The following is a 25,697-nucleotide window of genomic DNA, read 5'->3' on the forward strand; positions in this document are numbered from 1 at the left end:
CTTCCGTGAGAACCAAAACCTCTACTCGCTGCTTTAGTGCCTGAGCCCTGGCTGTTCTTCATAGCGTTTGTCAGGTTATCTGTGATTTCATGTGCTTCTCTATTCATCTCTCAGGGTTTCACAGTTTCTTGAAGAGATGTATTATGTTTTTGTTTTTGTTTTTTTTTTGCGGTATGTGGGCCTCTCACTGCTGTGGCCTCTCCCACCGCGGAGCATAGGCTCCGGACGCACAGGCTCAGCGGCCATGGTTCACGGGCCCAGCCGCTCCGCGGCATGCGGGATCTTCCTGGACCAGGGCACGAACCCGTGTCCCCTGCATCGGCAGGCGGACTCTCAACCACTGCGCCACCAGGGAAGCCCAAGATGTATTATGTTTGATTCCTCTTGTGTCTTCTTCATAGGGCTAATGTAATGTTAGACTCGTGATAGGTTCTTATTAAATAATTACTGAATTAAATAGATAAATTGATTTATCTTTAAAAAAATACCTATGCAGTTTCATTTTTCCCAAGAGTTTCAGTAAGCAGTTTTGGCATATGTAAGAGTTATCCAATAAGCATAACACAGAATGGCAGAGGAATCTGTTGTGGAAGAGAAACATACAAGTTTTATAACGTATAGTGTACCTATCACCTTAATATACTCTAATACAACAAAAATATTGTCTTTTCCTATGGGAGTAAATGGTGGGCCATAAACAAGGCTCATACCCCCTAGGCTACTTCCATGTCCAGTCCTGGACCCTTCCACAGCCAAGGGCTTGGATAGGTGCATATTTTTTGTTTCTCTGTGAGTGGCACAATTTAGAATTTATGTTCATCTCACAATATAAAAAGTCCCTAATTCTCAATCATAAAGCTTTAAACACAGACTCTAGCATCACTGCTGATGGGCGGTAGCTTTAGTTTACATAACTAAAGGTATTTTGTAGGCCACAAAATAGTGAACTTTCTGGCAATTAAAATTTTATGCAGAACCATCATGTTCATCATGGATTTTATCAATAATTTATTTTTTAACCAGGTGTTCAGAATCCAAATGTGATTGTGTATTACGAACAGCAATTTTAAAAGCAAAAGCTTTGATCCAACAGCTTTGATCAAACATGAAGGAGGACAAGTTGAGTGCCTATTGGGTGGTCAGAAGGGAGCAGGAAAGTAGGGGAGGGACCCTGGCTGAGAAGCAGGTGGGGGACTGAGAAGAAGATTCCAGAGCAGGAGCCCATGTTTGGGGTCTTACAACCTAGGGGACAAAGGTGGCCAGGACTTGGGCGTGGATAGGAAGTTAGTAAGTCTGATTAAGACTGAGTGACTTAAACACAGTTTTTCACCCTAGAGCTCTGATTAAATTGGACATGAATTTAGGAAGAAATATTAGTGCGAAGGGAAACAAAGTAGAAAAGATGATCAAGTAAGCCCCAAAACACACAATTTTTATAATGAGTGGTGTTATTTCTTGCTGGAAAAACTTTCAATATTTGGGGTCTCTGTAGAAAGCTGCTGATTTTATAGATGGGTCAGGAATGATAAAGCTCTCATGTAGGCAACTTTTTAGGACTAGCCTAAAAGGGAACACTTTTTCCCCTTTGAATAGGTATCGCGTTGGAACTGAGTGAATTGAAAAATACTGCAAAGAGATTTCAAGAGAATGCTGATAAAATTACTAAGCAGACCAATGAATCACTCTTGATACTTGGAGCAATTCCTGAAGGTAAGTGGAAGGGGGGGTTCTTGATTTAATTAATATCTTCTCATTGCAAAACCCTTACACATGAGCGTGAGGAAGACCTGCCTCAAGTCTGATGGAGACCCCTCACCCGAAATGAGGCCAAGATTGGTAGAGGAATATGGTTTGGAAGTGAAGATCATTATGTTTTTTATAACATCAGAACACCTGCATTGAAGTAGTAGAGTTATACCTGAAGAACAAAAGCCTTAGATTCTTTATGCTACCGTATTAATTGCTTACTTTTAAAATGGGCCTGAGATGAAAGAAGGGCCATTCAAAGAAGCCAGGAAGTAAAGAAGCTGGAACGTTCCTGCTTTAGGGGGAAATGCTAGATTCATTACAAATGTGGGAAATTAGAGAATTCTTGCTTGGAAATTAAAGAAATCTTCCTTTGTGAGGTGATAAGCATTCTAAAATAGATCACTTTAATACTGATGGTTTGGAAATGCAGTGTTCATTAAAATTTTTAATAGGATAACTTTTAAAAAGTATAACACAGGCGAGTTGTGCTGCAGTGATTTATTTATTTTACACTCCTTCAACCTTTTTTTTTTATAAGATTATTTTAAAAGTCTTATAAGACAGCCAAACATCTCCAAAGTTCTTCTGTCTGCTGGTTCATCTTATAAGCATGAAAGTTACCGTGGGGAGCTGGACTTGCGGCGCTTTGGACTGACTTAAATCAATGGAACATTTTCTGATATGGAAATTTCTTTTTCACTTATTTATCTGTTTTTAAGGATACATGGTGTATGTTGATCAAGCACTCAAAAATAACTTTTTGTTTGGAAGCAATTTCCAACTTGCCAAAAAGTTGCAAGAAGAGTAAAAAGAACACCTGCATACCCTTCATCCAGCTTCTAGTGTTAATCTTTGCCCCGTTTGTGATTGAACACTTTAAAAATGAATACGAGTGCCTTTAAAAAAACCCATCCGCCAGATTTTCTAGAATAACTGAATTCCACTTTATCTTTAGTGACCATTTAGTTTTTCCTGCACTGTTGTTTCCAGCAGCCAGTTGATGTTGTGGGCAGGTACACTTCCTCTAGCCTAGGATACTTCCATGTCACGTACAGATTTAAATTCCCAAACCTTCTTATCTAGACGCAGAATGATTTGGAGATGGCGTTAATGACCATGAGAAGGGAGTGATAGGAAAGGGACCAAAGAAAGAAGTTTAGATTATTAACGTGTAAGACGCTGAGCACATGGCATCTCATTGTGTATTGAAATCATATATCAATACAGAGGGTTGTCATCAAAAATATTTCATTCATCCATAAAAGGAAGCAGTAGAGCATATGATATGCAGCCTTAATATTGCCATTAAAAACAGAAGCCCCCTTTTGTGTTCAACAACCAGCAAAAAATTCTGTAACATGTGTCTATGTAAAATTACATTTGTTGTGGTTTTTTGGTTTTCTCTGTGTATAACCACCAGAGTGCATGCTTGCGTATAAATTTATTTCAGGTGTCAGAGACAAAGGCACAAAAATCAAAGAGCTGGCCACATCTGCAAATCAGAGCGCTATGAGCACTCTAAAGAACGTCGTGGGATTGGGCCAGAAGCTGTTGAATACGTCCACTGACCTGTCCAGGGTTAATGCCACGTTACGAGAAACAGAAGAACTCCTCCGTGACTCCTCAGTGACCAGTAGGTCGTGGTCGCCCCTCCCATTAGGAAAGTCTGCGTCGAGCCGTTTGAGTTTGCCAAGGGCACAGTGGTGCCTTGTTCACAAACAGCAGTCCTAAAAAATAAAAATGCACCAACATCTGGATTTGCACTTACAAAAAGAGAAGGGCCTTGGGTGATGCCTTGTGCTGGTGCATTTTTCATATATTTACCAAAATGCCAAGGATTTGATTATTAGGATATTCTGGTTTATCCAGTGCATTAGTAATGACCAATTCATTTCTCTCGTTTCCTCCCTCCTGCCAACTTTCTCGCCACCTCATATTTTAGCTTTGTTGGCTGGAAGAAAAGTCAAAGATGTGGAAACACAAGCGAACCTTTTATTTGATCGGCTGAAGCCTTTGAAGATGTTAGAAGAGAACCTGAGCAGAAACCTATCAGAAATCAAACTGCTGATCAGCCAGGCCCGGAAGCAAGCAGCGTCTGTGAGTGCCCAGCACCCCTGCAGCTGAGGCTCCTGGAACTGCAAGTCCCAGAGGCCTCCTGTGCAAAGGGCCTTCGGCCACACTTTCTACTAACCAGCTCTCAGTAACCCCAGCTTCCTCACAGCCTTGTCTCCAAGTATATTTAAAGCCTCGTCTTATATGTATTTACCTAAGTATATTTAAGTCTATTTAATTAGTCTCATTTTCTTTGAGTCTTGCTTTTTTCGGTGTGTTTCAGAATGTTGTTAGCAAAGAGATCTCTGTGTCCTTATGGACATTTATCATCGTGGCCTAGATTTATAGATCTGCACCAATTAGCTAGATGGTGCAGAACACATTAGGCCTGAGTGTCAGCATCCCTGTAAGTCTCACTGGTTGCATATGGTGCTATTTCCATCATTTTACCAACTTTGTGTTCATAATCCAAGTAATCTTCAGAAGGTTCACACAGTGTGGGCCTCGTCTCCGTGATTCTGACAAAACAGCTTGAACTGCATGAATGCTGCACAAATCCAGGTCACTAACTGCATAAAACACACAATTTGAGAGACTGCTTCCTGGTCATCCTCGGCACATGGCATTGGCCATGCACCAAAGGAGAGGCATTTCAGGGAAATAAGACTTGAGAGAATATCATTTGTCTTGATCCTGGAGACCTGTGGACAATAGATGTGACCTCTGGTCTAAAGAGTATCTTCCTGAAGTTTCTAGCCAAGAAAAAGGAGCTGTGGATTCTTTGATCCCTGAGTGACTTCACTTTGGGAAAAGGGCTGTAGGTTTACAAGAGCTCTGGTTTCCATCTGTTTTAGTTCTAGTCACCAAATAAATGTAAACCCGATGGATGGTTCCAAGTGCTCTGGTTAATATAAACTTATAATCTTGAAGGTTAATATAAGGATTATATGCAAGTAATTACTTATCAGAGAAATATGTAAGTGAAATAATTGCTCTATAAATATTTGCTGAGTAAGTAGATCAACCCTCCATTTATTCCATACATGATCATCAAATGTCCTGTGTCAGGTATAAGATTCCAAGGTGATTTGGATAAGCTCCTTGTCTTTAAGGAATTAAATCTCACATGACAGAGTTCCCAACATAAAATTCCCTTTTAAAACCTGACTGACTTTTCCATATTAAAATATTTTACCAAATAAAGTAAGTTTCAGCATCATCTGGCTTTCACCTTATGAGACACGAAGCACTGTGCATATCCAGAGAGGAAACCTACGAGCAGTGACGACCTGGAACAGAACAGCACTGTTCAACGCCAGGCGTGCTGCCACCGTGTGGCCCTAAATGATTTTTAGGCACTTAGGAACACTTCCGTTTTCCTTCTACAGATCAAAGTTGCCGTGTCTGCAGACAGAGACTGTATCCGGGCCTACCAGCCTCAGATTTCTTCTACCAACTATAACAGCTTAACACTAAATGTGAAGACAAGCGAACCTGACAACCTTCTCTTCTACCTGGGGAGTAGCATCAGTGTGAGTATGACCCGCAAAAGCAACGCTGAGTCTCTTAGGGACAGAGTATATTTTCTGAATCGGTTAAAAAAAAATAGGGCCTTTGTGAAATCACTAATTCTTCTATGAGAACTAATCTTTTGCTAAACTGGTAACATTAGATTAAAAATAATCAAACTACAGAACTGAATGCCCGTGAGGAGAAGAGTGGCATTTATGAAAAGTACCTCCCTCTGCCATCTTAACTGTGAGCTGTGGGACAGAGCTTTTCTTAATGTCTCCTGTGACCTCCGAAGCCACGGAGTTATGCTTTGGGTCTGTGGACATTGGCCGCTGTTACCAGGAGTGGAGGCGTGCACCACAAGGGGCACATCAGAATCGTCAAGCTTCCCCCCAGGCTATTCCACCCAGCGAGATTCCCAGGGTTCCCAGAGGGCACGCCCTCTATGGAAGACTACTGATTCATTTGACTGTGTCATTGGGAACAGGTCAGAGCCCTTGGGTATGTTAGGGCAGAAAATATTAGCAAGCACAAATGCCATCTGAAATGTCTTCTTAAGATACAAGGTGCAAAGCACAGGTCAGTCCGTGATGTACGATTTCATGGCTCCTGTCTCGCTGTACATCTCATGTTCGTGCATTGCCTTCTCAGACTGGGCAAACAAACAAGTGCAATGCCTCCCCTCATGACCCCGGTAGAGGCTGGTAACCCCCAGCAAGTTTTCTTGGAGAACTTGATGGGAGGCTTCATGGAGGGCTACGCTGGGCAAGGGTGGTAGGCACTGATGGCCAACGGTGGCCACCATCTCCAGTACCAATACTCCAGGTCATGCTCCAGCTCCAGGGAGGGGAGCATTTAAAGACAGAAGACGATCTTCTTTGTTTTCTACTTAAAAAAAAATTTTAAAGTAGAGAAAATGCTGTAAGAATCATCTTTTAAAGTGTTTGGTGGTCATGCACACCGTCTGGCGTGTGAACTCATCCCAACTCATGCCCTGCACCCCAGGCTGACTTCCTGGCAGTGGAGATGCGGCGAGGGAAAGTGGCCTTCCTCTGGGATTTGGGCTCCGGGTCCACACGTTTGGAATTTCCAGACTTCCCGGTTGATGACAGCAAATGGCACAGTATCTATGTAACCAGGTAGCAGAGAAAGTTCTTTCTGAGCATCTCGCATCTTATAAGTAATTACATGTTTGTAACATCATATAACTGTCTTCAAAATTTCTGGGAAGTCAGTGAAAGGATACTTGGTTTAGATTAACTATAGAAATAACTTTTTTTCATCATTACAGAAGAAATAAAGTTTGTTAGCAAAACCAACAATCAAAAGAAGAAAAGAGTTAAAAGTTTATGTTGCCTTGAGAATGTTAGGTCCAAGTCTGAGGCAGCCAACCCAGTAAAATGTTTGCGCCCCAGCAGAGGGAAGTAAAGTGCAGCGTGGTGGAGATGCCACGTGGCTGGCAGTGGTACAAGTAGGACAGAAGATGAGGGTACAAGTGGGGGATGTGTTTTCTCAAAATTCAGGCACGAAGCAAAATTCTTCCTTTTAAAGCCCCTCTCCAGAGGCAACTGCTGTTAAGTGGCTGTAGGTATGGCTTTCTTTTCACTTTTCTGTAATATCATAGTTGGTTGGTGATGGTGTGTTATTGGAAATTTCTGATTTTTACTTTGTTATTTGAAAAAATGGGGTAATGATAAAGGCAGTAGACTGTTCCAAATATATTTAGTTCATTATCTGAAACTATTTTAAGCAAGGAGGTAACGTGATGGAATTTATGTTTTAAGAAGAAATACTCCACAAGATTTTGGAGTGCAAACTAGGGGCAGGATGGGCAAGACTGGAAGCAGGGAGACCAGTTGGAGACATGGGCAGAAGCAGGTGGAGGCTGTGTGTGAAACAGATGTGTGTGTATGTGGACCAACTTGCAATTCTGCAGGTGCTCTTTTTGCAACTCTGTGACCCTTAGGTTTGGAAACATTGGTTCGGTGAGTGTAAAGGAAATGAGCGCATCTCAAAAGCCACCACCAAGAACAAGTAAATCCCCTGGAACAGCTAATGTTCTGGATGTAAACAATTCAACACTAATGTTTGTTGGAGGGCTTGGAGGACAGATCAAGGTAATCTGAACATTCATCTGAACAGTGCTGATTGGTTGATTTTACCAGTGTAGAAAATGAGTATGTTTAAATGTTTGAAAATATCCTGGGCAGATGAAGATTTTCCTGCTTCTGTTATTTTGTTTAAGGACAGTTCATCTGCAGAGTTGGGTTGGTTCTGTAAAGGATCATGCTTAATGGATAGCATAATGGAAAAGAAGCCAGTGGTTCATTTTATTATCTGGTTTTTTCCCCCAATAATAAAAGAGGAATCTCAATATTCCACATGAATTTCTGTGAACTCCCTTTATCTCTGTTCTGACTCTAGTGGTGGGCCAATACTAATTAGCAGTTAGCAGAGGAGCCCATCGTACATTTTATTACATCAGTTACCCTCTCACCCAATAAAGTTCACTCACCTGGACTTGGTTCAGTGCTCTGAAATGAGAGTAAGGGTCCCAGTTCCCGGCAGGTCCTCACCACTGACCACATTCTCTGGGTCTCTTTCCTCATTAGTTAAAGGGCCTTCTCTCCAGTGACCCTAGTAACTGACATGACCTTTGAGATCTCGTCCTGCTGTGTTCATTCTAGGATTCCAATTCATAATTGGAAGGAAGTTCAGTGATTACAAACTGGTCATTTTCCTGGATGTTGTTTTCTCAAAATTTGGATCTGTTAGATTTGAGCTCCCAAGGAGGAGTTTTGTGCACTTAGAGAATATATTTCTTTTCACCAAATATACTTGGATTATGTTTGTTTGTTTGTTTACATTAGAAGTCTCCTGCTGTGAAGGTTACTTATTTTAAAGGCTGCATGGGAGAGGCCTTCTTGAATGGACAGTCGATTGGCCTATGGAACTATATTGAAAGGGAGGGAAAGTGCCATGGCTGCTTTGGAAGGTAACGTGCCCCATGAGTAACACATAAGATGCTAATATGCACGGTAACACTGTCCCGGGAGAAGGTTAGAGTTGCAGCATTTCCCAAACTCATTTGACCCTGATCTCTTTTTAAAAAGCATTCCAGAGCTGTTTATGTTCCATAGAACATACTTTGCAAGTACTGAAGTAGACACAAATAGGTGCTTTATGTCTACATTTGTAAATGGATTAAAACTGTCTTCATTTTCGATAAGTGCCCCTACCTACTAGCCAAAACCTTTAGCTCAGTGAGTTAATAAACTACTTCTAGCACTGGAATCCATTTGGGCGGGCCAGTAATTAGAATTCATTGCGCTTTTTACCTTTGTGTGTAATTTTCCATTATTAAATCATTAGCATGGTCCATTGATGTCCTTTAGATTTAAAAAGTTTTTTTCTTATAATCATTTACCTTTAACTTTGATTTATATTACCAAGTAAGCTAACTGATTTTTTTTATTCTTCTTTGAATATACTTACACTTCTCTAACATGGTGTCAGCATATGTTTATAATTATGAACAATCTCTCAGATCCTTCAAGGATAGTATAAAATAAACCATTGATTCTAACAGTTCACATCTAAATATGGGAAAAAAACTTTCATTTAGTCAACAGGCCTTTATTCTTTTTTTTTTTTTTTTTTTTTTTTTTTGCGGTACGCGGGCCTCTCACTGTTGTAGCCTCTCCCGTTGCGGAGCACAGGCTCAGCGGCCATGGCTCACAGGCACAGCCGCTCTGCGGCATGTGGGATCCTCCCGGACCGGGGCACGAACCCTTGTCCCCTGCATCGGCAGGCAGACTCTCAACCACTGCACCACCAGGGAAACCCAGGCCTTTATTCTTGTGTTAGTTTTGAGAGGCTGTTGCAATAGAGCATTGGCTGCATGGCTGACCTTGACCGGACAGTCATCTGTTTCTGGGCCCTCTGCTCGGTACTGGTGATGGCAACATCAGTCACCCAAGCTTATCTCCTTCAATGTCTCATGGTCTACGTAAAATTAACTAAAATACTTCTTTGTGGTAACATAAAAAAGAGCTCCGCGCTGTAGGGGCGATGGTAGGTAGAGCATCCTGGGCGTGGCGCCCGAGTGATGCCTCCTCACTCACGGGACAGCTGCACGGAGTCTGACAGGTCCCCCCATCTCATGGGTGCCAGCTTGGATCAGAGCAGTCTAGTCATTCTTCCAGGGTCACGGGGCTGAGAGCTGGGAGGGAGGGCGTCTGCCCGGTCCTCCTGACCGCAGGGCTCCCCCCGGCCTCCCATAAATGCTGGGTGCTGGAGGAGAGCCAGCCATGAAGTGCTGTGGCAGACCCTTTGTCATTTGTCCCGGCCTCTTACCCAGGCAGGGGCCTGGAGCTGCCTTTCTGAGGCCCAGCTGGGGAAAGGCATATGGGCCTCATGGTTATAGAACGGAAGTCTGACCCACAGCGGACGAGCCCCAGAAATGTGCCGCTGACCCGAGGGATGTGAGCCTTCTCAGGAGAATCGCATTCAGTCATCGTTTCCTTTGCATTCATCCCTTTTGGTGGCCACCTGACTGGGGCAGGCCCTGCTGAAGGAGAGAAGCCAGAAGCAAAGACTCAACCTTCCTGAGAACAGAGAACTCCTAAGCTCTGGGGAGGGAAAGGGCAGACGGATTTCTGGAATTTCGTTTGAAACCTGGCTTTGCATTTTCTTGTGTGTGTTCTTGGGCAAGAACTTAATCTTTGAGGCTCAGCTTTTAATAGGCAAAATGGGACCCCACTAGGACCTCTGAACACAGTACAATTCTCAGAGCTAAACCAGAGTGAACATTTGCTATGTACCAGGCACCGTTTAAAGAACTTTACATGTATTAAATCACGTATAGCTCTTCCAGAGAGGTTCTAGTGTTACCCCTATTTTACAAATGAAGGAAATGAGACACAGAGGGGTTAGGTAACTTCTCTGAGGTTACACAGCTAGTAAGTTAGGGAGCTGGGATTTGAACCCTAGCAATCTGGTTCTAGAGTGTGTGTCCTTAGCTACATGAAACCGGTTGCCAAAAGATAAAGCAATGGGACATGCTTCTAGGAGGCCAGAGTTTTAAGGATTAAATAATTGAGAATTAGCCCACAGTTTGTTTATGCAGAGTACATTTCCTTAAAGTTATACTTCCTTATAAGAGATCTCAAGACAGAAATTTTTAGAAAAAGCAGGACTGTAGAAAGCTATGAATTTGAAAGCTCAGGTCTTACAAAGCACTGCTACATTTTGTTTTGTTAATGGAAACAGTCTCACTGTTGGGTATTCTGTTCCTGCTTGGAGATGTGACACAGAGCGGTTATTGCACCTTCAACTGGGAAAAATGCAAATTCTTACCCCAAAACACCCTAATCTCATTCCCTCTCGAGCCCTATGACATTCCAGAAAAGTACTTTTTGAACATAAGAATATGTTCTAAGTACTTTGTACCTGAAGAGTGACTCAAGTCAGTTTTTTGAGACGTTGGGAAAACTGGAAAACACTTATCTAAGAAGTGCTGGGGTCCATGGTATGTAACTGCTGTAAGCTCATCCTGCAGATTTTTGAGATTCTTTTTTGTCAATGATATTTTTGCAAACTGATCCTTTTGGCACATTGGTACATATTTGTTTTCCACCATTAGTCCAGTTTAGTTGAATTAGTTAAAAATGAGCATAAGGTGATACATGCCAGTAAAAAAATTTATTCTGAAAGTGCTGGAATTAAGAAAGGACATTAAAGGAAACTAGACATTAAGGGACATCAAAGTCACATTAAAGAGAATTAGAACAAATGAAAATCTAGTCACTAAGTAGAACTGTTTATAGCAGTAATCCATCCTTTGAGGGAATTTCTTTTTACTACAGTGAACACTGCCCATGTTGACTTTCATTTCCTTACAAGGCAACTGGGTGCTTGTCTCGCATAATCTCATGGGGAGCGTATTTTAAGATATTATGACTTACACTTGTTATCAATTTATGGAAATAAATGCTCTATCACAACTTTTGTGAGGAAGAACTCAGTAAGAGTATCATGTATTCTATTTAACTACCTTCCTAAGAATAGATTGTGCTTCACCTTCTCTCCTTGCAGCCCCCAAAATGAAGATGCTTCCTTCCATTTTGATGGGAGTGGGTACTCTGTCGTGGAGAAGATGCTCCGGGCTACTGTGACGCAGATAATTATGCTTTTTAGTACCTTTTCCCCTAATGGGCTGCTTCTCTACCTGGCTTCAAATGGCACCGTAAGAGTCTGTGGGGCCCTGCCCCCTACTGTGTATATACAGCTGGATTGCTATGAGGATATTTACGTTTAATGATTGTTTTATGAGCACATGCTAGTATAATATGTACGTATGTATGCCATATCAATCCCCCTTTTTAAATGATTTATCAGTACAAAACTATTGAAGAATGTTTGGAGAATATAGAAGCATATCAAGTAGAAAATAGCTTCCTATCATTATAAATATCAGTTGAACATTTATTATTAAATTTTGAGCTTGAATAAGACGTCTTGTTTTACTCACTCTGACCACCTTATTTGAATTCCATTGCAGGAAGTTCATGTTCTTATTTTTATCTTATGTGCTGCTGATTTTTCTCAAACTTCTAGTTTTATTTTTAGGATTGGCCCAGTTGTCAATCTAAATGAAAAAAATAGAGATTCCACTTCTCTTCCTGCATTGTAGATTTTGATTACCATGAGTTTATCTGACATATGTCTGTATATTATTCTAGAAAGCCTTTGTGGACACTTTTAATTTTGGACTGTTGGGCCAGATCCTGTTTTCTTAGTTTGACTGTAGGAGGTTTCCGCCATCCCTGACTTGAAGAGAAAGGAAATACTGTGATAATAATGGAGCCTTGGGTAACTGTTTTCTTTATTACAGAAAGACTTTTTATCCATCGACTTGGTCGACGGCAGAGTTAGAGTTACAGTTGACCTGGGTTCTGGGCCTCTTGCTCTTACTACCGACAGACGCTATAATAATGGAACCTGGTACAAAATTGCTTTCCAGCGAAACAGAAAGCAAGGTAAATGCACAGGTAGACGGACGGAATGTCGGTCGCCCTCATAGGAATAGAAATCTTCCCAAAGTCAGCAGTCTTTTTTTACTTTAGCTTTCTAGGTATTCTTAAATGATATTCTAATCAAAAGCCATTGTTTTCTTTGGAATACTAAGCACCAGGATTCACATTTTGCTGGAGGAATATTCTAATTCTCTGTCTGTGGTTTCCAAATGCATTTTAACGTTAAATGCTGAATTGGAATCAAGGATCAAATTGATTCTGTTTTCTTTGACACACATACTGCTACCATTTAGCGTGTATATTCTGGATTTATTGACTTTTGTAAAGAGGGTTTTCATTTGTCTTTTAACAGTTAAGAACATCCCCTGGTCAAATTTGCAGAATGTAAAAGAATATGTCTTTGTAAATGACCTTTGTTATACGTCTGTGTTTACTTTCTTGTAGAAAGTGACTCATTTTCTTGTCTATTCCTCTTGATCTTCTCTAGGACTCCTAGCAGTTATTGATGCATATAACACCAGCTACAAAGAAACCAAGCAAGGGGAAACTCCAGGAGCATCTTCTGACCTCAATCGTCTAGATAAGGATCCAATTTATGTGGGTGGATTACCTAGGTCAAGAGTTGTAAGGTATGATATCACATTGCAGAATTTTCATGTCCCTAATTACCAACTGCCTTAGTTTCCGTAACAAAGTTCCACAGACTGGGCAGCTTAAACAACAGAAATGTGTTCTCTCACAGTTCTGGAGGCTACAGTTCCAAAATCAGGTGTCAGCAGGACCGCTTCCTTCTGAGGATTGTGAGAAAGAATCTGTTCCATGCTTCTCTCTGAGCTTCTGGTAGCTTCAGGCATTGCTCAGCTTGTAGGTGGCATTCTTTATCTGTGTGGACACGCTGTCTTCCCTCTGTGTGTCTCTCTCAGTGTCCAAATTTCCCCTTTTTATAAAGATACCAGTCATACTGGATTAGGACCTACCGTACTGACCTCACCTTAACTTGATTACAACTGTAAAGACCCTATTTTCAAATAAGGTCACATTCACAGGTACTGGGGGTTAGGATTTCAAAATCTTTTGCTCGGGGTGGGGAAACACCATTTAACCTATAACGTTCTGTTTTGATTAGTATGCCATATAATTGAGAAGTAAAGAAAGCCTTCTGCAATAGAATTTATGATTTTCTATTTATTGCCTACAAAACATCTAAAAATTGTTACTGTGCAATATTTGGAGACCCACTTTCCATCACACGTCACTCTCCTGTCCAGACATTCTCGAGTGGTAGAATCTTTTTGGTGACAAAAAGAAAGGAATCATGCTTTCTGCAGACTTACCTGGATTCCCCTTTTGGTGATTAGAATGAATAATGTATGTGAAAGTTTAAAGACCAGCATCAGCAAGTTGGATTAAAGGTAGCAGAGGAGAGATGCACTGATTCTTGTTCTTGTTTAGCTTTGTGACTTTAATAATTTCATAAACTTTCTGTAGTTTACTGTCCTCAATTTTGTAATTTTGGACTGGGGACAAAGAAAGGTCTAAGTTTCTTTCACACCATTATAAAAAAGGCATATATGGCCAGCAGTCAAGGCAGCCTAGCTTCCAGGGAGTGGAATCACCAAATGTCCAAACCGAGTCACTCAGGTTTTCAAATGTATATTTGTAGCAGTACCTCATCTTCAAGCCAGGTTCTTATACAGAAGTGCAGCCACTCCAGTTGCTATGGGTTGAGCAGCCCAGAATCCACTTCCTGACACACCCCCTTCTCTGCCAGAAATGTGCGAAAGTTCCAAGGAACATAGTTTACAACCACAGTCACCCACCTTCAGGGTCTCGGAAATAAATGTCCCAAAACTTCAGGGGAGTTGGTCGCTTGTCCCAGGTCTTACCCCTCTGCCAAGGCAGAGCCAGGACTGGAAGCCTCTCCCCTAATCCCTGATTACAGATGTCATTCCTAACATAGTGGCGTTGGGGATGTTTCTGAGGTTACAAGCTGTGTTGTAATTCATTTGTTCTTTACCTAAATGGTACACAGCGTAGACCCTGGAGAAAAGGACAGAGTCCCTTTACTAGGAAGACATCTCAAATCACAGACTTTCATGATAGATGGGTCTTGGGTATCATCGGGGCCAGTCTCCTCATTTACAATGGAAGAAACTGAGATTCGGAAAGGTTGAAATTTGCCCTAAATCATGTGGTTTCTTAATGGCCGACAGCTCATTGCACAGCACAGAGAAAAAGTGAGATATGACATGTAGCAAGAAGCCATGTTCCTGCACAGTTCTCCTGTCACTAGCTGAGGCTTCAGGGTGTAACTGGGAGATGTTCAGTAGTCTCCATCATTTGGAAATGTTAGCCTGAGTACATTGAAGCTCACCTCACCCAGCAGAGTGGCAATTTCTGTTAATAAAAATATGGAATTGGCTTAGTATCAAAGAAATAAGGGTTCTGGATAATCCCAGACTTCACCAAATGCAGTTATTTCCTTCAGGAGGAAGTGCATGAATATGTGGTATGGACAAGAGCCGATGCTGTCTCTAACCAAGAGATCCTGGGAAATCACATTGCCCACACTTGCCCCCGTGGGAGGTGAATGTTTGCTCTACACGGAGACTGGATTGAAATCTAAGCGCTATAATTTCCTTATGGCAGTGCACTGTCTCTCTTATAATTAGCCTCTGTTTTAGTGAGTATATCTAAATGGTAATGACTATAATAGTTTCCCTTAAAATATTAAGCATGCTTTTATCTAGGTAGCCATCTAGGTAATCAGCCTCACTAAATTCAATCCCTTTCTTTAGTCCTAAGGAGAGTACATATTTGACCTGAATTCTCACCATCAATAGTCTTGTTAGAGGGAGATCTAGACATTTATGAGAATGACACATGGAAAGAGATCTTTCTTATTTGTAGGTCCATTTTTATTTCTTCTTTCAAAACTGGAGTTATAAAATCCAATTTTGTTGCTGTTGTTCTCTTGCCCTTCCCTACAGGAGAGGTGTCACCAGCAAAAGCTACGTGGGCTGTATCAAAAACCTGGAAATATCTAGATCGACCTTTGATTTACTCAGAAATTCCTACGGAGTGAGAAAAGGCTGTATACTGGAGGTGGGAAGTGTTTTATTAATATTGGGATGAGTTTCTATAAATGCCCACTGATTTACTAACATAATAAGGCAACAGGATCTAAACCAGGGGTGTGAACAGAAAAGAGGTGGTGGGGAAAACGGCAGCAGCCTCCAGGGTGGGAGGTTCAGCGTGCGGGTGGGCCTCACGGTGCTTTCTCCTCTCCTTTGTGACCAGCCTGTCCGAAGCGTTAGCTTCTTGAGAGGCGGCTACGTTGAATTGCCACCCAAGTCCTTGTCACCAGATTCGGAATTGTTGGCAACATTTGCCACCAGGAACAGCAGCGGCATCATCCTGGCTGCCCTGGGCCAGCATGGGGAGAAGCAAGGTCACCGGCAGGCCCACAAGGTGAGTGGCTCAAAGGCTCTCAAGCCAGGAGCTCAGGAAGGAAATGACTTCAGGAAACACTGGATGGAAGATGACTTAGTCATAACATGTATTCTACAACATGTGTGCCTGGTTGTTAATGGGTGTGCGTTTTTAATAAGTAAAAGTGATTATTGCTGAATGTCTTTCCCTTACGAATCAGCGGTCTCTTTGTGTTGCATAATCCATCTTCCTTGTCTAGCCATTGAGAAGAAAGATCCTTGCTGTCTACCTAGGATTCTTATAGGATAGGTGATATTTACCTTTCCTCTGCTTGAACTTTACATATTATGTAATTTGAAGAGATTCACAGAATACTAATGTATTGTATTAATGAAGTAGAAGCCATGCAGCTACAATTTAGAGTACTGTTCTCTACTGTGCAAGGTATTTTACAGACATTGCTGTATAATTATTACAGCCACACTTCAGGGTGAATGCTGCTTCCTATATTTTGCTGAGGGAGAAATGGATTCAGAGAGCCTGGCTAACCCGCACAAGATCACACAGCCGTTATTTCAGAGCCTGACCTGGAACACCAGTCTGTAGATCCCAGATACCTCACAAGACACTGAGTGAAGGTCTGACAAGGACAGATTGGTTTATGGGCTCCACCAATCTTTTTTCCTTTTTTTAAGTTGAGATGAAATTTACATAAAATAAAAGCAACCATTTTTAGGTGAAACAGTCAGTGGCACTTAGTGCTTTCATAATGTTGTGAGGCCACTTTCTCTGTCAAGTTCCAAAACATCTTCATCACCCAAAAGAGAGCCTATGCCTGTTAAGCAGTCACTCCCCATTCACCCCCTCCCCCAACCCTGGCAACCACCAGTCTTCTTTCTGTATCTATGAATGAATGTACCTATTCTGTATATTTCATATGAGTGGACTCGTATGAGTGATATTCTGTCTTTTACTTAGCATGCTTTCGAGGTCCATCCACATCGTAGCATGTATCAGCACGTCCTTCTTTTTCATGGCTGAATGTTATCCCACTGTATACAGAGCATAATTTATTAGTTCATTGATGGACGTTTGGGGTTGTTTCTACCTTTTGACTATTGTGAATAATGCTGCTACGAACATCTGCATACAAGTATTTGTTAGAGTACCTGTTTTCAATTCTTTTGGGTATATACCTATGGGTGGAATTGCTGGGTCATATGGGAATTCTATGTTTAACTTCTTGAGGAACTATCAAACTGTTTTTCTCCACCAATCTTAATAGGACCTCTTGTAAATCAAAATTTGCTACTAAGTCAGCAAAAAGGAACGGTGTCATCCAGTGCTGGCAAGACCTTGTGAAACACTCCCATTCCAGTTCTGCTGGTGGACCTCTCTCAATGTGGCAAAAGAGTGTTAAGAGCTTTAAACATTTTCAAACCTTCAACTCTTTAATCCCACCTTTAGAAATCTTAGAAAAATTTCACAGGCAAAAAAAAACAAAACAAAAACAGTTAAATGTTCATTATGTATGGTAATTAAAAGTTAGAAACTACCTACATTTTTTAAAAAGGAATAGGTCCCACAGTGAGATTTCACCTCACACCTCTGAGAATGGCAACCATCAAAAAAGATAAGAGATGGGCTTCCCTGGTGGCGCAGTGGTTGAGAGTCCGCCTGCCGATGCAGGGGACACGGGTTCGTGCCCCGGTCCGAGAAGATCCCACATGCCACAGAGCGGCTGGGCCCATGAGCCATGGCCGCTGAGCCTGCACGTCCGGAGCCTGTGCTCCGCAACGGGAGAGGCCACAACAGTGAGAGGCCCGCGTACCACAAAAACAAAAAAAAGAAAAGATAAGAGATAACAAGTGCTGGTGAGGATGTGGAAAAAAGGGAACCCTTGTGCACTGCTAGTGGGAATGTATAATATATTGGTACAGCCACTATGGAAAACAGTATGGGGCTTTCTCAAAAAATTAAAAATCACACTCCCATATGATCCAGCAATTCCATTTCTGGGTATGTATTTGAAGGAAATGAGATCCAGCAATTCCACTTCTGGGTATATATTTGAAGGAAACGAAATCACTACCTTGAAGAGATAGCTATATCCTCTTGTTCATTGCAACATTATTTACTGTAGTCAAGACATGGAAACAAACTGAGTGTCTATCAGTAGACGAATGGATAAAGACGTGGTGTGTGTATATGTATACATATATATCAATATCTATCTATTATACAGTGGAATATTATTCAGCCATAAAATAGGAGGAAATCCTACCATTGAAAACAACATGCATGAACCTTGAGGGCATTACGTTAAATGAAACAGGTCAAAGAGAGAAAGACAAATACTGTATGATCTCACTTATATGTGGAATCTTAAAAAAACAAACTCATAGAGACAGAACAGATTAGTGGTTACCAGAGGTAGGGGCAGGAGAGAAGTGGGTGAAGGGGGGGTCAAAGGTACGAACTTCCAGTTGTAAGATAAGTTCTGGGGATGTGATGTACAGCATGGTGACTATAGCGACAATATCATATTGCATATTTGAAAGTTGCTAAGAGAGTAGATCTTAAAAAGTTCTCACTACAAGAACAAATTTTGTAACTATATGAGGTGATCCTTTACAGTATATTCAAATATCCAATGGTTGTGTTGTATACCTAAGACTAACACAATGGTATATGTCAATTATATCTCAGTAAAATGGGAAAGGGAGAAACAGATCAATGACTTACAATGTAACTGTTTGTTAGTACATAATGTAGCAATAAATAATAAGTATGAAGACTGTAGAAATGGAAATCTTTGATATGGTTAGTGATAATAGCATAATGCAGAATGTAAATTATGTCAGCAGAGGTTAGAAAGCAATATACAAAGTATAAAATAATTGTTAGATGGTGATATTCTTAAGGAACTGCTTCCTTGGTGCCAATACTCCCACATTACCTTCATAAGATGATAATTCTTTAAATCCTATAGTAACGTCTTTTCTTTGGGAATTATCTGTGTGACCTTCCCAGCCCTTCTTTTCCATCATGCTAATTGAAGGCCACATTGAAGTGCATGTTAATCCTGGGGATGGAACCAGCCTGAGAAGAGCTCTCCTGCATGCTCCCACGGGCACATATGGCGACGGTCAAGAGCATTCCATCTCCTTGATAAGGACCGGGAGGTATTTGCGTCACCTTACGAAGGCTCCCCAGTAGGAGGCCTGTATGCAGTGAAATGATTGGGATAATTAGTATGATGTCATCCAGAGTCCTTTTAATTCCAAAATAATTCTAGAAGCTTGATAGAATACCTCTTTGGAAAACAATTTGATCTGCTTTGTAGTAAGATATTTGCAGAATTTTCATAATTGAACAGCCTTAAACCTGCCCTTTTCTGGGGCCCGGCATAAAGTGTCTTTACACTGGAATAATTCTGTGTCAAATAGTGTTACAGTATTAGTAAATTCTAATAGTGAATGGTAAAATAGCAAATAGTGACATAGTAAATAGTAAAATGTAAACAGTGAAATAGTAAACAGTGTCATATCAACATTTCTATATAATTTCTCTCCAAAACTATAGACCAAAAGTTTTAAAAAAACACTGCACATTTTGTCACAGGTAAAGAAGTAAAAGATTCTCTCCAAAAAGCAATTGAACTGAATAATATTTAATCACATTCCATTCAGTTTTGGAGAACGTTTACCTGTAAGTTTTAATATTCAAGATTCACTTTTTTACTCACACACATGTTAAATGTCATGTTAAAATGTATCTTCAAGGCACTTTTATAATTCAGTAAAAACTTGCTGGAATTAGATATTAAAATGGACAGTTATGTTTCATTATATTCGAAAACCTTTATTTTCTCCTTTAACCTTTTAGAATTATCACTGTCCAACTGGATGAGACAGCTCCTGTGGAAATGAAGCTGGGCCCATCAGCAGAAAGCAGGACAATAAGTGTGTCCAACCTGTACATAGGTGGTGTTCCAGAGGGCGAGGGGACACCCATGCTGAAGATGAGAAGCTCATTCCATGGCTGTATCCAAAACCTGATCTTTAACATGGAGTAAGTGTGACTGTGCTCTCAGCATGATTTTGCACTTCCTGATCTTTTAATGCCCAGTACTGACACTAACCTACAACGTAATTTTGCTGTTTGAGATGGCCCCAAATTCTACAAGTTCCCGAATAACAAGTGAATCCCGTGTTCTATAAACTCCCCCAAATGGCTTTATTAGACTAGAATGATGGAAAAATCTGGTCATCATGCATGAGAAAAAAACAACCACTAAACATTAGTTCCATAGTACTGTCAACACACAGCAGGGGTCGAATACATTTTGGCATGCTTTTTTCTTTTAATATCTTTATTGGAGTATGATTGCTTTACAATGGTTTGTTTCTGCTTTATAACAAAGTGAATCAGCTATACATATACATATATCCCCATATCTTCACCCTCTTGCATCCCCCTCCCACCCTCCCTATCCCACCCCTCTAGGTGGTCACAAAGCACCGAGCTGATCTCCCTGTGCTATGTGGCTGCTTCCCACTAGCTATCTGTTTTACATTTGGTAGTGTATATATGTCCATGCCACTCTCTCACTTTGTCACAGCTTACCCTTCCCCCTCCCCATGTCCTCAAGTCCATTCTCTACGTCTGTGTCTTTATTGCTGTCCTGCCCCGAGGTTCTTCAGAACCATTTTTTTTTTTTTAAGATTCCATATTATGTGTTAGCATATGATATTTTTCTCTTTCTGACTTACTTCACTCTGTATGACAGACTCTGGGTCCATCCACCTCACTACAAATAGCTCAATTTCGTATATTTTTATGGCTGAGTAATATTCCATTGTATATGTGTGCCATATCTTCTTTATCCATTCATCTGTCAGTGGACACTTAGGTTGCTTCCATGTCCTGGCTATTGTAAATAGAGCTGCAATGAACATTGGGGTACACGACTCTTTGAATTACGGTTTTCTCAGGGTATATGCCCAGTAATGGGATTGCTGGGTCGTATGGTAGTTCTATTTGTAGTTTTTTAAGGAACCTCCATACTGTTCTGCACAGTGGCTTTATCAATTTACATTCCCACCAACAGTGCAAGATAAGGTTCCCTGTACTCCACACCCTCTCCAGCATTTATTGTTTCTAGATTTTTTGATGATGGCCATTCTGACTTGTGGGAGGTGATATCTCATTGTAGTTTTGATTTGCATTTCTCTAATGATTAGTGATGTTGAGCATCCTTTCATGTGTTTGTTGGCAATCTGTATATCTTCTTTGGAAAAATGTCTACTTAAGGTCTTCTGCCCATTTTTGGATTGGTTTTTTTTTGATATTGAGCTGCATGTACTGCTTGTAAATTTTGGAGATTAATCCTTTGTCAGTTGCTTCATTTGCAAATATTTTCTCCCATTCTGAGGGTTGTCTTTTGGTCTTGTTTATGGTTTCCTTTGCTGTGCAAAAGCTTTGAAGTTTCATTAGGTTCCATTTGTTTATTTTTGTTTCTATTTCCATTTCTCTAGGAGGTGGGTCAAAAAGGATCTTGCTATGATTTATGTCATAGAGTGTTCTGCCTGTGTTTTCCTCTAAGAGTTTTATAGTGTCTGGCCTGACATTTAGGTCTTTAATTGATTTTGAGCTTATTTTTGTGTATGGTGTTAGGGAGTGTTCTAATTTCATTCTTTTACATGTAGCTGTCCAGTTTTCCCAGCACCACTTATTGAAGAGGCTGTCTTTTCTCCATTGTATATTCTTGCCTCCTTTATCAAAAATAAGGTGACCATAGGTATGGGGGTTTATCTCTGGGTTTTCTATCCTTTCTATCCATTGATCTATATATATCTGTTTTTCTGCCAGTACCATACTGTATTGATTACTGTACCTATGTAGTATGGTCTGAAGTCTGGGAGCCTGATTACTCCAGCTCCGTTTTTCTTTCTAAACATTGCTTTGGCTATTCGGGGTCTTTTCCATACAAATTGTGAAATTTTTTGTTCTAGTTTTGTGAAAAATGCCATTGGTAGTTTGATGGGGATTGCATTGAATCTGTAGATTGCTTTGGGTAGTAGAGTCATTTTCACAATGTTGATTCTACCAATCCAAGAACATGGTATATCTCTCCATCTGTTTGTATCATCTTTAATTTCTTTCATCAGTGTCTTATAGTTTTCTGCATACAGGTTCTTTTGTCTCCTTAGGTAGGTTTATTCCTAGGTATTCTATTATTTTTGTTGCAGTGGTAAATGGGAGTGTTTTCTTGATTTCACTTTCAGATTTTTCATCATTAGTGTATAGGAATGCTAGAGATTTCTGTGCATTAGTTTTGTATCCTGGTACTTTAGCAAATTCATTGATTAGCTCTAGTAGTTTTCTGGTAGCATCTTTGGGATTCTCTATGTCACTGCAAACAGTGACAGCTTTACTTCTTCTTTTCCAATTGGATTCCTTTTATTTGTTTTTCTTCTCTGATTGCTGTGGCTAAAACTTCCAAAACTATGTTGAATAAGAGTGGTGAGGGTGGGCATCCTTGTCTTGTTCCCGATCTTAAAGGAAATGCTTTCAGTTTTTCACCATTGAGAACAATGTTGGCTGTGGGTTTGTCATATATGGCCTTTACTATGTTGAGGTAAGTTCCCTCTATGCCTACTTTCTGGAGGGTTTTTATCATAAATCGGTGTTGAATTTTGTCAAAAGCTTTTTCTGCATCTATTGACATGATCATATGGTTTTTCTCCTTCAATTTGTTAATATGGTTTATCACATTGATTTGCGTATATTGAAGAATCCCTGCCTTCCTGGGATAAACCCCACTTGATCATGGTGTATGATCCTTTTAATGTGCCGTTGGATTCTGTTTGCTAGTATTTTGTTGAGGATTTTTGCATCTATGTTCATCAGTGATATTGGCCTGTAGTTGTCTTTTTTTGTGACATCCTTGTCTGGTTTTGGTATCAGGGTGATGGTGGCCTTGTAGAATGAGTCTGGGAGTGTTCCTTCCTCTGCTACATTTTGGAAGAGTTTGAGAAGGATAGGTGTTAGCTCTTCTCTAAATGTTTGATAGAATTCGCCTGTGAAGCCATCTGGTCCTGGGCTTTTGTTTGTTGGAAGATTTTTAATTACAGTCTCAATTTCAGTGCTTGTGATTGGTCTGTTTATATTTTCTATTTCTTCCTGATTCAGTCTCAGAAGTTTGTGCTTTTCTAAGAATTTGTCCATTTCTTCCAGGTTGTCCATTGTATTGGCATATAGTTGCTTGTAGTAATCTCTCATGATATTTTGTATTTCTGCAGTGTCAGTTGTTACTTCTCCTTTTTCATTTCTAATTCTATTGATTTGAGTCTTCTCCCTTTTTTCCTTGATGAATCTCACTAATGCTTTATCAATTTTGTTTATCTTCTCAAAGAACCAGCTTTTAGTTTTATTGATCTTTACTATTGTTTCCTTCATTCCTTTCTCATTTATTTCTGATCTGATCTTTATGATTTCTTTCCTTCTGCTAACTTTGGGGGTTTTTTGTTCTTCTCTAATTGCTTTAGGTGTAAGGTTAGGTTGTTTATTTGAGATGTTTCTTGTTTCTTGAGGTAGGATTGTATTGCTGTATACTTCCCCCTTAGAACTGCTTTTGGGGCATGCCATAGGTTTTGAGTTGTCATGTTTTCACTGTCATTTGTTTCTAGGTATTTTTTGATTTCCTCTTTGATCTCTTCAGTGATCTCTTGGTTATTTAGTAGTGTATTGTTTAGCCTCCATGTGTCTGTATTTTTTACGGATTTTTTCCTGTAATTGATATCTAGTCTCAGAGCGTTGTAGTCAGAAAAGATACTTGATACGATTTCAGTTTTCTTAAATTTACCAAGGCTTGATTTGTGACCCAAGATATGATCTATCCTGGAGAGTGTTCCATGAGCACTAGAGAAAAATGTGTATTCTGTTGTTTTTGGATGGAGTGTCCTATAAATATCAATTAAGTCCATCTTGTTTAATGTATCATTTAAAGCTTGTGTTTACTTATTGATTTTCATTTTGGATGATCTGTCCATTGGTGAAACTGGGGTGTTAAAGTCCCCTACTGTGATTGTGTTACTGTTGATTTCCCCTTTTATGGCTGTTAGTATTTGCCTTATGTATTGAGGTGCTCCTGTGTTGGGTGCATAAACATTTACAATTGTTATATCTTCTTCTTGGATCGATCCCTTGATCATTATGTAGTGTCCTTCTTTGTTTCTTGAAATAGTCTTTATTTTAAAGTCCATTTTGTCTGATATGAGAATTGCTACTCCAGCTTTCTTTTGATTTCCTTTTGCATGGAATACCTTTTTCCATCCCCTTACTTTCAGTCTGTATGTGTTCCTAGGTCTGAAGTGGGTCTCTTGTAGACAGCATATATACAGGTCTTGTTTTTGTATCTATTCAGCCAGTCTTTGTCTTTTGGCTGGAGCATTTAATCCATTTACATTTAAGGTAATTATCGATATTTATGTTCCTATTCCCATTTTCTTAATTGTTTTGGGTTTGTTATTGTAGGTCTTTTCCTTCTCTTGTGTTTCCTGCCTAGAGAAGTTCCTTTAGCATTTGCTGTAGAGCTGGTTTGGTGGTGCTTAATTCTCTTAGTTTTTGCTTGTCTGTAAAGGTTTTAATTCTCCATCAAATCTGAATGAGATCCTTGGTGGGTAATCTTGGTTGTAGGTTTTTCCCTTTCATCACTTTAAATATGTCCTGCCACTCCCTTTTGGCTTGCAGAGATTCTGCTGAAAGATCAGCTGTTAACCTTTTGGGGATTCCCTTGTATGTTATTTGTTGTTTTTCCCTTGCTGCTTTTAATATTTTTTCTTTGTATTTCAGTTTTGATAGTTTGATTAATACGTGTCTTGGTGTGTTTCTCCTTGGATTTATCTTTGTATGGGACTCTCTGTGCTTCCTGGACTTGATTAAGTATTTCCTTTCCCATATTAGGGAAGTTTTCAACTATAATCTCTTCACATATTTTCTCAGTCCCTTTCTTTTTCTCTTCTTCTTCTGGAACCCCTATAATTCGAATGTTGGTGCATTTAATGTTGTCCCAGAGGTCTCTGAGACTGTCCTCAATTCTGTTCATTGTTTCCTTATTCTGCTCTGTGGTAGTTACTTCCACTATTTATCTTCCAGGTCACTTATCCATTCTTCTGCCTCAGTTATTCTGCAATTGATTCCTTCTGGAGAATTTTTAATTTCATTTATTGCATTGTTCATCATTGTTTGTTTGCTCTTCAGTTCTTCTAGGTCCTCGTTAAACGTTTCTTGTATTTTCTCCATTCTGTTTCCAAGATTTTGGATCATCTTTACTATTGTTACTCTGAATTCTATTTCAGGTCAACTGTCTATTTCCTCTTCATTTGTTTGGTCTGGTGGGTTTTTACCTTGCTTCTTCATCTGTGTGTGTTTCTCTGTCTTCTCATTTTGCTTAACTTAATGTGTTTGGGGTCTCCTTTTCACAGGCTGCAGGTTTGTAGTTCCTGTTGTTTTTGGTGTCTGCCCGCAGTGGCTAAGGTGGTTCAGTGGGTTGTGTAGACTTCCTGGTGGAGGCGAGTGGTGCCTGTGTTCTGGTGGATGAGGCTGGATCTTGTCTTTCTGGTGGGCAGGACTGCGTCCAGTGGTGTGTTTTGGGGTGTTTGTGACCTTATTATGATTTTAGGCAGCCTCTCTGCTAATGGATGGGGTTGTGTTCCTGTCTTGCTAGTTGTTTGGCATAGTGTGTCCAGCACAGTAGCTTGCTGGTCGTTGAGTGGAGCTGGGTTTAGCGTTGAGGTGGAGATCTCTGGGAGAGCTTTTGCCGTTTGATATTACGTGCAGCTGGGAGGTCTCTGCTGGACAAATGTCCTGAACTTGGCTCTCCCTCCTCAGAGGCACAGGCCTGACATG

The 25,697-nt window shown here is 40.4% G+C and overlaps 1 protein-coding gene across 1 annotated transcript in view; it reads left to right on the plus strand.

The window, feature by feature from the left end:
- Positions 1 to 25,697, plus strand: part of LAMA1 (laminin subunit alpha 1) — a 160,694-nt gene that overhangs the window by 120,200 nt on the left and 14,797 nt on the right. The window contains exons 42-55 of the mRNA XM_089894940.1: positions 1,594 to 1,710; positions 3,200 to 3,382; positions 3,692 to 3,846; positions 5,190 to 5,333; positions 6,319 to 6,452; positions 7,280 to 7,430; positions 8,184 to 8,308; positions 11,410 to 11,560; positions 12,209 to 12,353; positions 12,838 to 12,979; positions 15,341 to 15,455; positions 15,651 to 15,822; positions 18,808 to 18,967; positions 19,671 to 19,856. Of these exons, the coding sequence (XP_089751066.1) occupies positions 1,594 to 1,710; positions 3,200 to 3,382; positions 3,692 to 3,846; positions 5,190 to 5,333; positions 6,319 to 6,452; positions 7,280 to 7,430; positions 8,184 to 8,308; positions 11,410 to 11,560; positions 12,209 to 12,353; positions 12,838 to 12,979; positions 15,341 to 15,455; positions 15,651 to 15,822; positions 18,808 to 18,967; positions 19,671 to 19,856 (2,080 nt within the window). The remainder of the gene's footprint in view (positions 1 to 1,593; positions 1,711 to 3,199; positions 3,383 to 3,691; positions 3,847 to 5,189; positions 5,334 to 6,318; positions 6,453 to 7,279; positions 7,431 to 8,183; positions 8,309 to 11,409; positions 11,561 to 12,208; positions 12,354 to 12,837; positions 12,980 to 15,340; positions 15,456 to 15,650; positions 15,823 to 18,807; positions 18,968 to 19,670; positions 19,857 to 25,697) is intronic.

This window comes from Delphinapterus leucas, chromosome 14 (genome assembly GCF_059928025.1).
Source record: "Delphinapterus leucas isolate spDelLeu-1000000601 "Yukka" chromosome 14, BTC_Dleu_Yukka2, whole genome shotgun sequence".
In the NCBI taxonomy this organism is placed as follows: Eukaryota; Metazoa; Chordata; class Mammalia; order Artiodactyla; family Monodontidae; genus Delphinapterus; species Delphinapterus leucas.